At 43.2% G+C, this 19097-nt stretch overlaps 1 protein-coding gene across 1 annotated transcript in view; it reads right to left on the bottom strand.

The window, feature by feature from the left end:
* LOC126184345 (potassium voltage-gated channel subfamily H member 2) overlaps nucleotides 1-5539 on the bottom strand; it is an 832502-nt gene extending 826963 nt beyond the window's left edge. Inside the window, exon 1 of the mRNA XM_049926724.1 lies at nucleotides 5243-5539. Within this exon, the coding sequence (XP_049782681.1) occupies nucleotides 5243-5539 (297 nt within the window). The remainder of the gene's footprint in view (nucleotides 1-5242) is intronic.
* Nucleotides 5540-19097: the final 13558 nt, after the last annotated feature.

Below are 19097 nucleotides of genomic sequence, written 5' to 3'. Positions count from 1 at the left end.
GCTTCTTTGTTACATCGGTTACTGCTGCTACAATGGCAGGTTATCAGGATGTAAGTGAGTTTGAACGTGTTATAGTCGGCGCATGGGCGATGGGAGACAATATCTGCCAGGTAACGATGAAGTGGGGATTTTCCCGTATGACCATTTCAGGAGTGTACCGTGAATATCAGGAATCCGGTAAAACATCAAATCTCCGACATCGCTACAGCCAGAAAAAGATCTTGCGAGAACAGGCCCAACGAAGTCTGAAGAGAATCGTTCAACGTGACAGAAACGCAACACTTCCGCAAATTGCTCCAGATTTCAGCCATCAACAAGTGTCAGCGTGCCAACCATTCAACGAAACATTATCGACATGTGATTCTTGAGTTTCTCCCGGCGTATTTGATAATCAAAATATCCACGGGTGTACTGCCGGTCTACAGTGTCCAACGGGCACAATATTTCGGCGATTATACATGTCGCCATCATCAGGTGAACTGACGGACTGAGCTCCTGTGAACGTGCCGGCACGGAGATCTGTACGCTATGGCTGCTCAGAGGGAGCTGGGTTCGGACGCGACGGCGGCCGATTTAAATACCCTCCACCCGCGGCGCGCTCCCTCCGCTGTCCGCGCCCCGCGCTACGGTCGCGAGGTGGAACAGATTGCGACGGCGTCTGAGATGACGTCGGAGTGATGGCTTGTCCGCCGAGGTCGTCACAACTATACGTTTGCTCGATTTTCTCTTGATTAACCCAATCGCTGGTTCCCAAGCCTTGCTAAGATTATAGCCACAGTCACGGTTTATGAGGTCGTCATTGATGCGAATTTCGATGGCCTCTCTAACAACGCTGTCCCAGTACCTCGACGTCTGTACCAGAATCCTCTTGCGTTCATACTCCATAGCGTGATTTTCCGACAAACAATGTTCAGCGACCGCCGACTTGTTCGGATACATCAGTCGAGTGTGCCTCTGGTGTTCACGGCATCGATCCTCGACGGTACGCATCGTCTGACCAATATACGACTTGCCACATTGACACGGAATCTGGTACACGCCGGCCTTCCTCAAACCGAGGTCATCTTTGGCGCTCCCCACCAGTGCACGAGTTTTATTCGGAGGACAAAACACAGTTCCGACCCGGTGTTTCTTCAAAATGCGGGCGATTTTTCCCGAGAGTGCGCCTGTATATGGAATAAACGCAGTGCCTACCTCCTCCCTCGTGATTTCATCCATCTCCACAGATTGTGCTGTAGTAGTTGGGCGGAGAGCACGAGTGGCAGATTCAACGTGCTGTTACTTCGGTTACATAGGCCGCTGTGTTTGGGGATTTTCTGGGGCCAAAGCAGTCTTGGGAAAGAAATTTTCCATATAAAGTATATAAATGATAGGAGTCATAATACAGGTGCAAAAAATTCTGAGTTTTTTTTTTTTTTTTTTTTTTTTTGTATACGTTCCAGAATTAGAAACGAGGGTGATAGCTAGTAATTAACAAACCTACCGAAAGATATAAATATACAACAGGTCTTGAAAAGAAATATTTCTAGGTACGACAGATATCACTTTCTGGTTTGAAAGGGTTCTTTTCGTCTCATAGTGCAGGAGCATAACGATCCATTCAAATTAATGTGACCACCACTCATGTTCGACGTCAACTTGCAGTAACTACTCACAGACGGCAGATGACAGCATTAGCAGTGAGGGATATATACACTGAGATGACAAAAGTCATGGGGTAGCGACATGCACATCTACAGATGGCGCTAGTATCGTGTAAACTAGGTACAAAATGGCAGTGCATTGGTGGAGCTGTCAGGTGTATTCAGGTGATTCATGAGAAAAGGTTTCCAACATGATTGTGGCCCTACAACGGTAATTAAAGGACTTTGAACGCGAAATGGCAGTTGGAACTAGATGCATGGGACATTACATTTCAGGAATAATTAGGGAATTCAATACACCCAGATCCACAGTGTCAAGAGCGTGTCGAGAATACCACAATTCAGGCATTACCTCTCACCACGGACAAAGCAGTAATCGACGGCCTACACTTAACGACCGAGACCAGCGGTGTTTGCGTAGAGTTGTCAGTGCTCACAGACAAGCAACATTGCGTGAAGTAACCTCATAAATTATTATGTGACGTACAACGAACGTATCCGTCACGGAAGTGTAGCGAAATTTGGCGTTAATGGGCTATGGCAGCAGATGATCGACGCGAGTGCCTTTGCTAACAGCACGACAGTCTGCACAGTCTCTCCTGGGCTCGTGACCATATCGGTTGGACCCTAGATGACTGAAAATCCATGACCTAGATGCTCCCGATTTCAGTTGCTAACAGCTTATGGTAGGGTTCGTGTGTGGCGCAGACCCCAAAAAGCCATGGACACAAGTTGTCAACAAGGCACTGTGCAAGCTCATGGTGTGGGCTGTGTTTACATGGAATTGAGTGGGTCCTCTGGTCCAACTGAAGCCACAGTTAATTGAAAATGGTTATATTCAGCTACCTGGGGACCATTTGCAGCAATTCATGGACTTCATGTTCCCAAACAGCGATGGAATATTGATGGATGACAATGCGCCGATTCACTGATTCACAATTGATCGCGATTGGTTTGAAGAACATTCTGGACAGTACGAGGGAATTATTTGGTCACTCATATCGACATAACCGAGAGGTCAGTTCGTGCACAAAATCCTGCACCGTCAATACTTTCGCAATTATGGATGGCTGAAGAGGCTGCGTTGCTCAATATTTCTGCAAGAGACTTCCAACGTCTTGTTGAGTCCATGACATGTCGAGTTGCTGCACTAAGCCGGGCAAAAGGATGTCCAACACAATATTACGAGTTATCCCACAATTTTTGTCACCTCAGTGTAAAGCATATCGGGGAGATTCGGAAAATAGAGCAGTCGTTGTAATGCGGAAACGGAGCGATTTATGTGACGTCCACAAGGGCACGAGCATTGGCTTCCGAGCCAAGGGTGGACGAATTTCCGAAAATGGTAAGTCCGTAAACTGTTCGTTTGCCGCCATGGTTTGAGTATGACGTGCATGTCAAACTGGCGCTAACCAACACCAGCGCCGAGGCATCTGTGACGCACAACGGGCCATAGACGAGAGGGTTGAACAACGGATGTGGAGATGTGTACGGGCGAACAGGCATGCAACTATTGAACAACTTTCCGCCGAGATGAACCAGGGGGCTACCAATTGTTCAGTGACGCCACGTTGCTGCGTGTGTGCCTCCGCAGCAGGGGCCTGGTTCGTGCACCCATGCTGACTGCTGTTCATCGGCGACGAAGGCTGGAATCTGCAAACCAGTACCGCAACTGGGCATTCTCTGAGTGGTGACAGATGGCCTTTTCAGATGAATCGCGTTTTATGCTCCTTCCGACTGATGACCGTTGGCGTGTACGACCCTGCAACAATCGTCGGAAGGCTCCAGGCCGGAGGAGGGAGCTTTACGGTATAGGGAATGTTTTAGTGACATTCCTTGGGTGCTATCGTCGGTCCTGAAGGCATAATGGATCAACAGAAGCATGTATCTATCCTCGGGAAACATGTTCACCTCAATATGTAATTTGTTTTTCCTCGGGACGATGGAATCTATCAGCAGGAAAATGCTACGTGTTACACAGCTCCCAATGTACTTGCGTGGTTCGAAAAGCTCCAGGATGAGTTTACCGTACTTCCCTGGCCATCAGACTCTCCGGATTTAAACCCAGCCGAGAATCTGTGGGATAACCTCGATCGGGTTGTTCGCGCTATCGAGAAACCTAGCGCAGCTGGCCATGGCACTCGAGTCACCATGTATCTACATCCCTGTCGGTAACTTTCAGAACCTCCCTCCTCACTGGCTCTCTTCCTGCATGTATCGCGGTGAAAAAGGTGGTTTTTTAGGATTTTTATGGGTGATCATATTAATGTTACTGGACAGTGTAGATGTATAATTGACATGAGGTAATTCAGGCATAATTTCATTTCTTTTTAGTTTCAGGAGGCATTCTAAATCATTTGTGCCTTTGATTAAAAACACATATGTGATTAGCAATACAGCTTCAGTTAATGTAGCAGTGCTTCATAATTTTTCAGAAAGACGTCGCTGATTTTCTTTAATGGGAAGCTAAAAACGAAAATGATACTAACCACAGAAAAAGACTACTCAAGTATATTTATAATCAAATATCAGTCTGAAAGAGTTTACTAAATGACAGTGCTCTTACTCTTATAAAATGGCTGTTCCGGATTATTGCGGAAGATGTAGATGGTACTTGGAGCCTGGGAACTAAGGTTTTCACTGTCAATGACTACACGCTGGCTAGGAAAAACGAATAAATTTGTTGTGTCACAGCTTCGAAGCACACTGAAATACGCTAAAGAGGACAGCAAAAACCGCAACAGTACCATTGGATACTTGTGAACCAAAGGCAGTGTCTTCGAGTTCCGTAAGGACTTTGGGTGAAAGTTAAATTTCAAACTGCGCAACTAATTTGCAGGTACAGTGACTTTTATGGAATCCAGGAACATTGGAATCCCAACTCGGTAGTAGGTAACAAGTTGAAACCAGTTTTCCTTTAATAGTATTCGTTATAAACCCCCTAAAATGAGCAGGAAAGTGGGCTAAATGTGAATACGTTCGCTAAGAGTGTACTAAGGAATTAGAGAAGTACTTCTGCGAGTAAAAAAGCAGGGATGCATCTTTTCAGTTAGAGGACTGGCTTTCAAGTGATATCCAAGCCATGTCTCTGTAAAATTTCGTAAATCACTAAAATATCGGAATCGCAGCTGAATCGTCTGCCAGTATTTGGATATTTTACATCGTTACCCGAAGACTTTCTGAACTTCTTCGGCGAAGAGCTGAGTTTTTCTGGAACGTAACTTTCCTTTTCAACTAAGAACGAGTAATCGCTTCTTCGTGAAAGTAATGGAGATACCTCATTCGTTCATTATACACGATGTCTATAATGGGAAACGCATCTCCAGAGAGAATTTCACGTGTTCACCCTTCAGGCGGCAGCGTTTCAGGTGCCCCAACTGTGCTCATTCTCGCCGCTCTTCAACTACTGATGGTCTGATAGGGAAATTGTATTATGTTATAGAAGAGGTTACAATATTCGGAAACGAGAGAGATCACCATTAAGCTACAGATGAGTCAGACATCCGTCTCCTGTCCCGTGCCCCTCTCGGAACTCCCTTTGTTGTCATGATAAGCAAAGAGCTACTCCGAAGTGCAGAACTGCATGCAGTGCTGTGTACCTCTTTGCCGATGGCCTTGATGGGCTGCTGTCCAGAGGGCAGGGGGCCCCCGTTGGCGGCGGCCTCGATGCGGACTATGGCGTCGCGCACCTCGGCCACGCCGGCCCCGCCGCCCCCGCCGCCGCCGCCCCCGCCGCCCCTGCGGCCGGACAGCCGCACGCTGGACCATTTGCAGTCGCGGGCGATGGACGATCGGGACGTTCTCTTGCCGTACAGGTCGTATTTGAGGCTGCCGCCCTTACGGCTGTGCTGCGAGTCGTCTGCAGCTCCGGAGGCGCCCAGCAGCTGTTTATCCATGCCGGCTGGTGCTCGCTACCCCACATAAAGCACTCACTTCCTCATTTACAGCTACTCTACCCAATGTACTATATCCTTGTACGTGAAGGATTTGTGCGTTTCAGCGTCACCGTGTCTGTGCGAAACTCTATGATAATTACGAACGCCAACCAACAAAAGCCTCTACTCAGTCCAGCACCACAGCAGCAAATACAACTGTCTGTGCGTTTTACGGAACGTCGAGCATATTTACCTAATATTAACGAGTTTCACGATTGTGAAATCGTGCTATTAAGTTAATATTCGAAGACGGGAACACATACTTTTAAAAAGAGTTATCAGGCTTCAGTTTCACCGATTTCTCCAGTAAATGTATCACACTATTCAGCCGCGAATCAACTGAGCGTTTAGTTAACTGTGTAATCAACAACTTTTCTTTTGCACAACTTTATAATGTTTTACATTTGCGAACAATCTTTATTGTGTGTGTTCACTGTATTCTTTTAGTGTTTCAGTTGTTCCTTCAGTCTTCTCGAAAGTACGACGGGGATTGGTATGTTGTGTATACGACTTTGTCAACATCCTCCCTTCTGCCACGATGACACATATCGACAGCTTAGCTGCTCCTTAATCTGCCTGTCGAAAACATTTATGCAGTCAAATATAGCACGAAATTAGCAATTATACTTCATTTCTAAAAATTACAGCATGAAGAATCATGAAAAGTTACTTTCTCAATACACGAGACATCTGTATCAGCGAGTTGGCACACTCCACCACGAGCGTGTACAATTTCGGTACTACAGCTGACACTTAAAAGAAGTAAGCTACGACACTGCTTGTAGCTCTGTCAGCCAACTTCTGCCAAAAATTTGTAAGACGCCACGTGACTAAGATTCCGGGCCCTTGCCAATATCCACTGAATAAAACATCTTATCCATAATGCATTGACATCTCTGACATTGCCACTGTATAAAGTTTATAGCCAAAGTCATTTCGAAGCTGTAAACACAGAAAATGTGATTCACAGTTTTCTGTATATGAAGACTAGAATAATGAATTCAGTGGCTATTTCTGCGCACTTCACGAGCTGTAGGTCGTGTAGACATGTAAATGATAACCATGCCACACTGATACTTTTCGACGTAGAAGACTTTGTCGAATAAAATCATGATCAACCACCTAATTTCTTCGTATGCTATTCTACTTTAATGTTACGTCTTCAACTTACTGAGGAACCATAATCACTGGTAATTAGAAATTTACAGATGTTGGTCGTTTGTGCTCAGGAACAAAAATTGGCTTGACACCTTAATTACTAACGTACCGCATAGCGTGCTGTTCAAGCAGTAATTGGATTTTCGAGAACTCGGAGCGTTACATCAAGCATTTCATAGTACTCCAATGAATGCTCCTTTATCAGAAACAAAACAGGTTAATAAATATTAGGAAACAGAAAACAGTTCTGTTTCTATATTTAAAATCTGTCTCTTATCAAAATTTGCTTTTATAGTATCACATGAGCGCTCGAATACATCGGACTTACTTGTAAATAGACACACATGCATTTCGGATAACACATGTCACTGGAGAAATTATAAAAATAAAGATACATGCACTTCGCTGTTTCTGTGAATGACTGGAATTGGTCTCTGGAAGTATTATTCATTAGAGGAAATTGAACATATGATCACTCTGTGCAAGAAAAGACAAACTCATCAGATATTTTACCGGCACTCTGATACGACATTCCAATAATTAATGTCAAATATTACTAGTTATTCACTCTGTATCTCTTTGAGTGTTCGTTGTACAGCAAAATAATCTAACATTACATTTTTCTAAACAGTGTGTTAAATTGTACGGTCTAAACAGATTTCCGTACAAACAAACACCAGATTAGTTGTATAACTGTACTGGAACACCACAGTTGTCGATCACTTCGAAAAATGTTAGCTCTTTTAACGACGATACACATTTATCGTAGAATATTCTCCGCAAACAACGGACAAGATTTCAGCGTTCATACATGGCACCAAACACACCTTTATACGAGAAAGGTGGTTTTTATTAGTCGGAGGTGTTAACGAAACGCTACGTCGCCAAGAGGCAGCACGAGTGGATGGCGCTCTTCTCATGCAACAAGCAGCAGAACAAAGCGGCACATGGGTGCGCTGATTCCATTGCCGCGCGCGCGCTCACAGCACACTGAGCGGGTACAGCCGGCACCCGGCTCGACGCTAGCGCCTCTGGCGGCGGCGCGCGCACCGCCGACGCTGCCCCGACGCTCTACCCCGCATTGATCCACTCCCACTGCCATTCTTCCCAAAGTTCAATTTTAAATTTAAAGATAGCTTTTCACACGCGTGCAGCGTCCTTTAAAACATAGATATGGAAACAAAAAATTAAACTACTCTCTACCGCGAATGGCCGACACTGTTGGAGTTTCTGTTGTTTCTGGCTTTATACTTACTTTTCCATTTATACAGTGAATTACTGCCTACCAAACATTTCCCTCTTTCGACTCGGTATTCCTCATCACATAAATTTTTCTACAGCTAGATATATTAAAGATTGTACCAAGGCTTTATCAGAATTGCGAAATGGTATAATACGACGCAATTGTACTACAAGATATGAAAACCGCAAGAAAGTTGCTGTGTTAAATATGCAGTGATCATCTCCTTTTGTAACTTGGTGGCATTCGGTGTGACTTAGCCTGGATGATAAAAAAATACTATTGAAATCTGTTTGGGGTATCAACCCAGTGGCAGCGTCGCATCGTCTTGAAGCTACCTTTCTTACTTCAGAATACGATGACGAGTTAGAACCTGGTAGAAACATTGCTTCAAGAAGATGTTGCCACTTGGCTAACACACATTCCTATATAGTAAAAATATATTTTGCTCCATATCACGGCTTTCACACACTGCCAAACGGTCTAAGCGAATGCCTGTGCTTGATTTGTCTACTGGCCGCCTATCTCTTGTGAGTAGATTTTTCCGGACAGCTGGCAAGATCACAGAATTGCCGAGTTATTAAATGTATTTACAACACAGTGTCTCCTTGATATTTTTGAAGGCAACACAACAATCTAAAAGCTGCGATTTTTGTCTCAGATTGGTTGGTTGTTTGGGGAAGGAGACCAGACAGCGTGGTCATCGGTCTCATCGGATTAGGGAAGGATGGGGAAGGAAGTCGGCCGTGCCCTTTCAGAGGAACCATCCCGGCATTTGCCTGGAGTGATTTAGGGAAATCACGGAAAACCTAAATCAGGATGGCCGGACCCGGGATTGAACCGTCGTCCTCCCGAATGCGAGTCCAGTGTCTAACCACTGCGCCACCTCGCTCGGTTTTGTCTCAGAAATTTTGTATCTGACGGGGATATGTTTTGCTCCCAACCCACGCGTTATACGCACCTGTCCTCAACAGGCCACCAGGTAATTATGTGCTGAGGTATCCTTGAAAGATATCAGTGTATATTAGCTTACGAACGTTATTATTTCCTCAAAACTGTTTATATCTCCGAAGAAGTCATTCTTATATCTAAGCTGTTATTTGTGCGTGGATGGCTTTGAAAATAAAAATAAAAACATAGAATCCTAAAAATATCTAAGAAATTATTTTTTTATTTTTCAGTGCGATGGAGAGTATCGTTCCTGAAGAAAAATCAGGAATACAAAGCAGTTGCCTTCAAACAGACGCAACGAGTAGCTTTATCCATTTTTTTAAAAGTTTGCCTCGAAGTAGTTGTTGGAGGACGTTTCCAAGAACATTTAAAGTGAAGCGTGTTTACGCGGTTATAATTCCCATCGAGGAAAAAATTATTCTGCGTCCTGAAGTGGAAAATGCCACTGAGGTTCGAGCGACACATACGGTATTCTGCTTACTTTTGATAACACAACTTCGATGTGAAAGTTGTCGGGTAAGAAAAATGAGGATTCTACGAAATTCGTTCGTATCGTCAGAAAGACTTGTTTCCAGTAACTTCAAAATAATTATATATGCCTAATACTTAAAACTATGCAGAAGGTTATTTGACGAAAATTGAGAGGAGAGCTAAATATACTAACAAGCGCTAGGGCAATGTATTAACATGAAAGTCAGCGTCCATTCTTGGTCCACTTTTGCCCATTACAGCAGTGGAGAAGAGTTGCGTAAATGCATAATCAACTAGAATTTTCCATCAGGCTACAGGATTGCAGACACATGACATCGACATCTTGCCACGGTACTTCGGCTGACAACCATTCAGCCATATTCACGTGAGTGTTTCACAATATGAAATGAAACATAAAGAATAGTGAAGTTTGCGAAGAAAGATGAACTGACATGAACAACAATATTGGTATTTCCGCATTACGTGCCGTTTTTCGACTTACTCAAGAAACTTCTACACTAAAATGAACACGTCTATAAACCACTACGTCAGTACGCTGTATTACAGTATTGGCGAGTCCTACGACGTTTTATCGTGTTGTGGGTAACATCTCTCATTGCGCTAGTTCTCCTTAACTTTCACCGGATCAACAAGTGTACGGCGAAATCTTCCTTTGCTCTTCGTTAGACGCCTGTGCGGTGCAGTGCCTGGTATCGCTGCCCCAAACAACGCGACCGTGGCATACGCGCTGGCCGCTGCTGCAACGTCTTCGTTTGTGTTTTGAGATCATTTTTCTCGCGACGGATGACTGCTTTTAAGTGCAGCAATTTCCATACCTGTCAGTAGCTTTTTACACTACTTCATGTTTCGATCCGCACAGATATCTACTGCGTGTATCAAAAAGAATCAACCGATTCAAAAAAAATTATAACTATTGCGTTATCTGACATACGTGCGTGAACAATGTACTGTTGGAAAGAACAAACTGTCGAGTTTTACATGGTTCCCGCTAGGTAGCAGCAGTATGCGCCCACTTCAGATATAGTAAAAATGGTATCGGGATAACAGAAAGCGTTTTGTGTTCCACGTTCTGCGCAGTGCGGGTCAGAAATACTGTTTGGCGTGACTTTATACTATGTATGGTGTGGATCCTCCTCCAGCACAGAGCATTAGACGATGGTATGAACAATTTAGAGAAATAGGCTGTTTATGTAATGGCAAACCGCCGGGGCGTCCCCAACTGTCTGGCACAGACATCGAACGCATACGCCATAGTTAGACAAGGAGTCCTCAGAAATCCGTTCGCCGTGCAGCTCGACACTCAACATGCCCCCAATGTCCGTCTCGCGTGTGTTGCGTCGACGTTTACACACGAAACCATAAAAAATTCAGCTACTGCAAACCCTTCGTGAAGGTGACAAGCCGCGCCGTGTGGCCGTGCGGTTTGAGGCACCATGTCACGGACTGCGCGGCCTCTCCCGTCGGAGGTTCGAGTCCTCCCTCGGGCATGGTGTGTGTGTGTGTGTTGTTATTAGCGTAAGTTAGTTTAAGTACTGTGTAAGTCTAGGGACCGATGACCTCAGTAGTTTCGTTCCTTAGGAATACACACACATTTGAACTTTTTTTTTAAGGTGACAAACAACAACGTGTTTTCATTCTTGGCAAGATGGAGGATGACAGTTTTCTCCCACGCCTAGTGTTTAGTGACGAGGCAACATTCCATTTAAATGGAAAGGTGAATCGTCAAAACGTGAGAATGTGGGATGCGGAAGAACCAGTTCCGCGGAATAAAGGTGTATGGTCCATTTTTCTATGCCGAGGACACTGTTACAGAAAGCATGTATCTCGATATGGCTTCAGTCCGGAACCGCGCTGCTGCTACGGTCGCAGGTTCGAATCCTGCCTCGGGCATGGATGTGTGTGATGTCCTTAGGTTAGTTAGGTTTAAGCAGTTCGAAGTCTAGGGGACTGATGACCTCGATGACCTCAGATGTTAAGTCCCACAGTGCTTAGAGCCATCTCGATATATCTGAGAACTTTCTTTTCTCACACACAGTTGGAGACTGATTCGAATGACTTCTTTACTAACAGGATGGGGCACCGCCACAGTGGCATCGTGAAGTGTGGGAATCTTTGAACCAAAGGATTACTGAACGATGGATCAGTCGCACTGGACCAAATGACTCAACCTTACATTACTGGCCTCCAAGGTCACCGGACGTGATTGTGCGTGATTATGTCTTGTGGGGTTTATAAAAGACTTTATGTGCCTCTGTTACCAACAACGATGAATAAACTGAGACTTCGCATAACAGCAGCTGTGGAAGCTGTAACTCAAGACATGCTCTCTGCAGTGTGGGATCAATTTGAATACCGCATTGACATATGCCGTGCGTCTCAAGGGAGCCATGTTGAACACCAATGAAAAGGTATGAAAAAAAACCTTTTTGAATTTTCCGTTCATCAAAAAACAAAATCCACTGTATGTGTTTATTAGTTTCAGAAATAAGGATGTGCCAAATCGGATGATTCTTTTTGATACACTATTTTCTTTCCGTACGTAAATACCCTCTCTGATAATCGGGGATAGTCACATTCCTTACAGCAGAAACAGTAAAAATTGCAAAATTATTCTTCGAAAAATAAAGTTCCGCGTTCTGGCCCTAGACGAGCCGAACAACAACGTAGATTTTTAAGTATGTGTAAGCGGAAAGTATTTTGTGTGTTGTATCGTAGGAAGTACCTTTATCTCTGGTTCATCGATTCCCAGTGTGAGTCTTCTCAAAGTACCTCTACCCGTGAACATTTGATTGCGTTCGAATGAGACCACAGCTTTTATGTGGCTTTCTCTAAGGACACTTAAGAATCAGGCCTCGATTTCCTCAAGCGCTAGTTGTAAACCTATTCTTGGATATAGTTTCTTTCCTTTTACGGATGCATGTTGTTGTGTAAAGAAACGCACAGGGGTCATCTGTTCCTGGAAATGGGTTTTAGATTCTCGCTCAGGGAAGACATATAACACTTGTATGTCTGACCGTTTAAATGCTCAGTCACGCTCATTGCACGTCTTAACCGAAAGTAAATAATATCACGACGAGAAAGAATGTGACACGAGAACTCATACCATGTCACTCTTACAGGTATTCCCAGGTCACACATACAATTTGAGAACGTTTCACGGTACTTCATAGATGTAGTGGGTACTAACGTCCTGATACAATAATATGGGTAGACGCAATCTTATGTCTTTCTGACATCGACTGGGATAACAATCCGCATGTAGCGAACTGTACAAATGGATTTTCTGTCTTCAGTGTTTTATCGAAAATGGATAGAGGGGACAAGTGCCTCACGAGTGTTCGCATCAATCAAAACGGGAATGTGGTGACTTAAGAGAACATACAGGTGTTATCAAGAACACTATTTTTACAGAACTTGCATTTCTAAGACCTAAAACTTTACTGATGGTCCAACAGAAGGAAAAAAATTGGAGTTCCATGAGGTAATCGCGTGATCCAACAGTGGGAGCACACAAGTTCATCCGACCCTTCGGCCAGGGGACGCGCACAGTGTGGTGGAGAACCAACTTATCGAAATCACACCTCTGGCCGCTCTTATACGTCCCCAAGTAAGTGCGTAGTACCTGCGCGGTTATGTGCTCTACTGTAACTCGATAATCTTCTGAAACGGCTAAGTTGATAATCTGTTGCAACAATGTTTGACAAGTTTAAAAATAAATAAAACAATATAATAAAACATATGGCTTATTTTAATTCGACGAAGAGTCACGATATAGGTTTATGAGACACTTTCCATTCCAACAAAATGTTAACTGTGCGCTTTTACAGTGTGGTTTGTACAGTGTAAAAGCATTTTTGTTGCTATACTTCAGAAGCGCCATATGGGACGAGCTACACACACACACACACACACACACACACACACACACACACACACATTGGTTCATAATCGATGGTGCTTGTATTTCAGAGCATAGAGGCAACCCACTTTTGCGAGGCATCCTTTCCAACCTGAGCATTATGACTTTTAACTGTAACGTTTCCACTTTAAGTACAATTGTTCATATTCTTTTCCTTCTGGCATTACAAGCACTTTGAAGCATTTCTGACTCTTGGACCCATTAATTTGTTCGCGTGGATTACATTTGAGTTTAGTTAGGCAATGGTGACAGACATATCACGCCTCAAAGTGGAATAAGGCAGCAACACAGATGCGAAACTTCTGAGAAACTGCGCCAACAGAAACTACTTGCACTCTCATTGGCTGCTTCAGTGAATTCTAGTTGCTATTATCCTCTTCTCTACCCTCCAGCTCGCTTATTTTCATTTAATAATAGTAAATGAATTTATCTGCGGATACACACCAAAATAGCATAAGATGAGAGATCCTCCCAATACTGTACTATTATGACATATTTAAAAAGTAATTTTAAAGTTAATTTTAAATGATCAGAGTTAATGAGACACGAATCACTTCGTGTGTCATCGACCACGATCGGAATGACCAAGGAAGTGGTTCGCGCCAATCAGGGAGTTCTAGGTGTGATGCTCTGGCGTTAGAATGTGTGCAACTAAGCTTGGTCATCTGCGTGCAAAGAAGATATTGTAACAACTACTACGGCTTCTGGCATCAAATGTAACAGTTGTCTTTACTAAATGTGACACTTCTGTCACTCAATGTAACTGGGTTTTCTCTTTTGATGCTGTCAATTGTCAGGATGAGCATTCTCAAGCATTCTGTCAGGGTGAAAATATTAAATAAATAAACTTTTCTCTCTTACAAAATGTGGACAGGGTGGGTTCTTCCTTGGCTCGGGTATGAGGTCGAATGAAACATCATTTTATACATAAGATAACTTTTATTGAAAGTTTCGTACAACTGTTATCTTACTGGACGTTCTGGTTCGGAGAGCGGCAGCCGTGTCGTTTGCGTAGCCTTCTGCTGCGGCAGCGGCGGCGGCGGCGGCGGCGTCTGATTACGCGTAGCGGTGTGTATCTCGTGTCGCCGTCTCGCCCAGCTGACCGGAGACGCGCAGCGCGAGGTGGCCTGTTTAATTATTGCGAGCGACGTCGTGCATCGGGTGGTGATACCTTGAATGTGGCGTCCCAGTGTTTCTCTTCTCTAAGCGGCCGCGTGTGTTGTGCGTCGACCAGCGGAGCGGCGCGGCGGGGGAAGGCCAGTGTCCCGGACTCGAACCACGGACTCCCGCTTGCCAGTCTTCGGCTGTCAGGTCTTCATCCCAGATCACAGGTGACTGCTGATGTGAGGCCGTCTCCTTCCCGTCCTCACGAGTCACCCGGGTATGTAAAATCAGACTTCAAAATACCTTTTAACTTCTTCTTCTGGCACTGAGGCTGCTGCTTGCTATTCTATTACAGCGGCGGACTCGGTGCGTCTGTGCATGATGTAGTCTCTTCTTGCCTGACGATCTTCAGCACCGAAACTAACTTAAAACAACTGCTACGCTTCTTCTTCGTCTTCTTCGTCGCTCGTCTCCGTCTTCATCTACCTCTCTCGGGCCCACTGCGTCTCGCGTATTTATTCACTTCAGTTTACTGGAGGTGAACGACTTCACGGCCATTGCCTCTTCTGTCACGTTGAAAAGATTCTCGAAGATTCTTCTTAACGTCGGTCATTGGCTCTTGGAATGTAGGCGAGGGCCTTTGCTCACATTCTATTCTACAGTATTGTTTATTTTAACAAGAGACTGTTTAATGAAGAATGAAGTACAATAAACAAAATTAATACACTAATGCTCAAAAGTAACTACTGAAGTACACCAGTTAAGAGTGTGGTATCCAATTAACAGGGATTTGATGAAGTGGTATATTGTTATTTGGCTTATTTTTTCGTCTTAAATAAAAGAAAACTGTACAAAGCAGAAACACCAACACAAAGGTTCCAGATATACCCGTTCCTAGCATTATAATTTTAGTTTTGTGTTCACCTTTTAATTTTAAAACATGTTGCATTATAATATTGGCATCAATTTTGTCTTGCTGTGAGTTTATGAACGTATCTAATGACTTCAGAAGGGAACTATCAAGGGAGTCATTGAGGTAGGACAGGTTTTGTGCAGGAAATGCTTGCATGGCGTTTTCTGGCCAATAAATTAGAGGGAAGGATGAATTAACATTAGTTGTACCAGTGATTGTTGCGGGTAAATGAAAATTCGCTCCTGAGATGGAACATAACGTGCCGTTAATTATTAGCCCGCTTCCATGAAGTTCAAAATGTTGTAATGTTGTAGCCACACCGTTCTCGTAACATTGTGCAAAAATATCAGTTGGCTTACTGACCGCATACAACCAGTGATTTTCGACTTGCTCGAAAAAACATGATGTGGAAGTTAATATATCGCGTGGGCAATTGATGGCGTCAGATTGTTCGAAAAATAATTGAGATTCACAACTAGTGGCATGTAATTGGATTGCGCGAGATGGACATATAATAACTTGTTCGGATGTGCAACTATTTAATTCAGAAGTTGTCATTACCGTGCTCGTATTGCTTGTTTGGGAGATTAAAAATACTTGGTGTGTTCTGAACTGTACAAATTTATTTATTTTGCCCCATTTTACCGGAAATGAGTGTACTCTATAACAGTCATACATACCCATTTTATCTGTAACCGGGAAAGCTATACGAACTCGTATTCTTGCATTATCTGTGTCAACTAGTACTGTAGCTAAGTGGTAATACTGTGGTAAATGTTTCTTATCCGCAGGAAATATTAACTTTAGTGAATCTGGCAATTGTTTTTCAATTTTAGCTAATAATGAGATGAATGTAACCGGCGATAGTAACGTGGGTGACAAATGTCCCTGTACTGCATAGTGGATGGCTTCCTTTAATTCCTCCGCTGCTAGCCGTGCATCTATCACTTGATCAGTGAGTAGCCGAAGCGATCTTACTACTGCAAGTTTCTTATCCACAATATCGAGCCTTGTTTGTATGACTTTTAGGTCTTTATTCAGTGTAGCAGTAGTAGCTTGAAGATAATCGTTTAATTCTTGGGTGAGGTTCCTGATGACCTTGGTATTAGTAAAAACTGTTTGCTCCAATCCGTTTAATCTTGTCGTGTGCCATTCTATAGTACCTTTATTTAATTCCGCGGTACTCTCTATGTTCTGTAATGAATTATTTAGCTGAGTAATATCTTCGTTATCCGCTGTACCGAAAATGGTCTTTAGTAGTTTACCGCCTGCGTCCACCCATCCACGTTTAGCTCGTTTAACGGTCTGCGGAAGTATATCTTGTAACTGACGCAACTGTTCTCTCAACTGTTCGTATGAGTAGTGTAATGTTTTAAATTCACTGGATATTTCTTCAAAAATCTCTGGTGAACTTGCCCTTTCATGTAGCGTATCAAATTCTAATTCAAGGTTCTTAAGTTCATTACGTAAGGCCCATAAATTATACTCTAATGAAATAGTCCACTTGTGATTGGTCAAAATTACAGTACCCTGTTTTACAAAAATTACACCACTCATCAACTGGTTGATCTGTAATCCGTTGCTCGTATTAGTCAATAATGCAATTATGATGAGCAGTACAGTCACAATGTAGTTGTCCATTATGCTAGAGGCGTTACCTGAAAAAGCAAACAACATGGTTATGGACCTACCAACCTAGTAAAAACAAAAATAAAGAAAAGAAGGAATACATTGTTAACTACAAGATCTACATGTTTCTACGTTCAACTTTTTTTTTCTTAAAAAATAAACCATTATCATTTATTAATTATTTACATATGTATACTATCCACAGTCTACTGCGATTCCACTAGGACATTCGCAGTCTTGGTCGAAGATTGTACTCGTATGGTGGCATGTCTGTATGTTGTGCTGGCGTGGCCACTCTTTTTCCTCTTCGTGAACTTCCTCCACCCTTCGGAAAAGCAGACACTACTGTTGAAGGAATTACATCTGGAGCGCCCTTAAAAGGTTTTAAACGACTTACATGCACAACAGTAGTTCTGGTGGGCAGTTGCAATTTAACGTTGACTGGTGACGTGATCTCAATAATTTGATAAGGACCTCTGTAGTTTGTTACAAATTTCTTTGTTTTTCCTTTCGCAACGTATGGAGCTGAAAGCATAACCCACTGACCGATTTTGTAATTTGGATATTTAGCTTGGGCATTACCTAATCTTTCCTGTCGTTCCAAAGCCTTTGTATTAGATTTTTGAACCTTTTTCCATACATCTTTCATCATTCGACTGAAATCTCTTACTGTTTCTCCGACTTTTCCGTTTTTCTGCCTGATTACATCAAAAGGGGACGGCATTTTTCTCCCATAAACCACTTCATAAGGTGACATGCCAGTTGCTTCATGCGTTTTGGCGTTGTATACCGACACGATTATTGGTAAATACGTATCCCAATTAGAATGTTGTTCGTTAATATAATAACTAAGCATCTTGCCAATTGTCCGATGAACTCTTTCTGTGCGTCCGTTGCACTGAGGGTGTAACGGAGTTGTGCGTAATTTGCGTATTTTTAGTAAGTGGCAGAGCTGTTTCATTAGTTCAGACATAAAATTAGATCCCTGATCTGTGATAATAGCTTCAGGTACGCCAAATTTAAGTATCCAGTTGTTAACTAAAGCTTGGGCAACTGTATTTGCTTGCTGATCTGGGAGACTCACCATAGCTAGATAGCGTGAAAAGTGATCTATAATTGTAAGAACATACTTATTACCAGCAGGTGTTTTATGAAATGGCCCGTAGAGATCCACTCCGCAGATTTGAAATGGACATGAAGCCTCGGGGAGCCTCTGTAAGGGTATTTTTGAACGAGAAAGTTCAGCTCGTTGTGCGCACGCAATGCAATTGCGAACGTACTGCGCAACATCCTGCTTTCTGGTTTGCCACCAAAATCGCTCTGCTACACGTCTTTCGGTTGTCCGCTGTCCACCGTGTCCTGCAAGGATATGATCGTGGGCCTCTGCCATTATTTCTTGTCTAAGGTGTTGGGGAACAACAATTCGCGGTCCAAGTTTTGTTTTACGGCATAATACACCATCTTCAAAGCAAAATTGTTTTTGAGATGCGTATTTTTTGCAATCTGTATCCTCATCTTGTGCCTTTCTCCAGTCCTCAGTATCTCGGCCTGTTGCTTCCAAAAGTGCTATTTTCCGACTTAGACAATCTGCATTCGTGTGTTTTTTGCCTGGTTTGTGGATAACTTCGAAATCCATTTCGGAAAGACATAGGGCCCAACGCGTGAGACGACTAGATGGATCCTTTAACCCAAGCAACCATTTTAAAGCTGCGTGGTCGGTAATAACCTTGAATTTCCTACCATACAAGTAGCATTTAAAGTATTTGATGCCATAAATAACACTTAACAATTCTTTCTCTGTTGTGGAATAATTTCTTTCTGCTGTTGTTAGTTGTCTCGAAGCGTAGGCTATGGGGTGTTCCGCGCCATTAATATTCTGACTCAAAACAACTCCTACTGAATGACCACTTGCGTCACAGGATAAAATAAATTCTTTGTTATAATCTGGGTAGGCTAATACTGGACTGTGTGTTAACTTATCTTTAAGGGTTTGAAATGCTGATTCACAATCTTCAGACCAATGAAATTTTGCACCCTTTTTCAATAATTGGGTTAAGGGTCGGGCAATTTCAGCAAAATTTTGAACATATTTTCGGTAATACGATGCGAGACC

Source organism: Schistocerca cancellata, chromosome 4 (assembly GCF_023864275.1).
Source record: "Schistocerca cancellata isolate TAMUIC-IGC-003103 chromosome 4, iqSchCanc2.1, whole genome shotgun sequence".
NCBI classification, from domain to species: Eukaryota; Metazoa; Arthropoda; class Insecta; order Orthoptera; family Acrididae; genus Schistocerca; species Schistocerca cancellata.
This window is presented reverse-complemented; position numbering and strand designations above follow the sequence as displayed.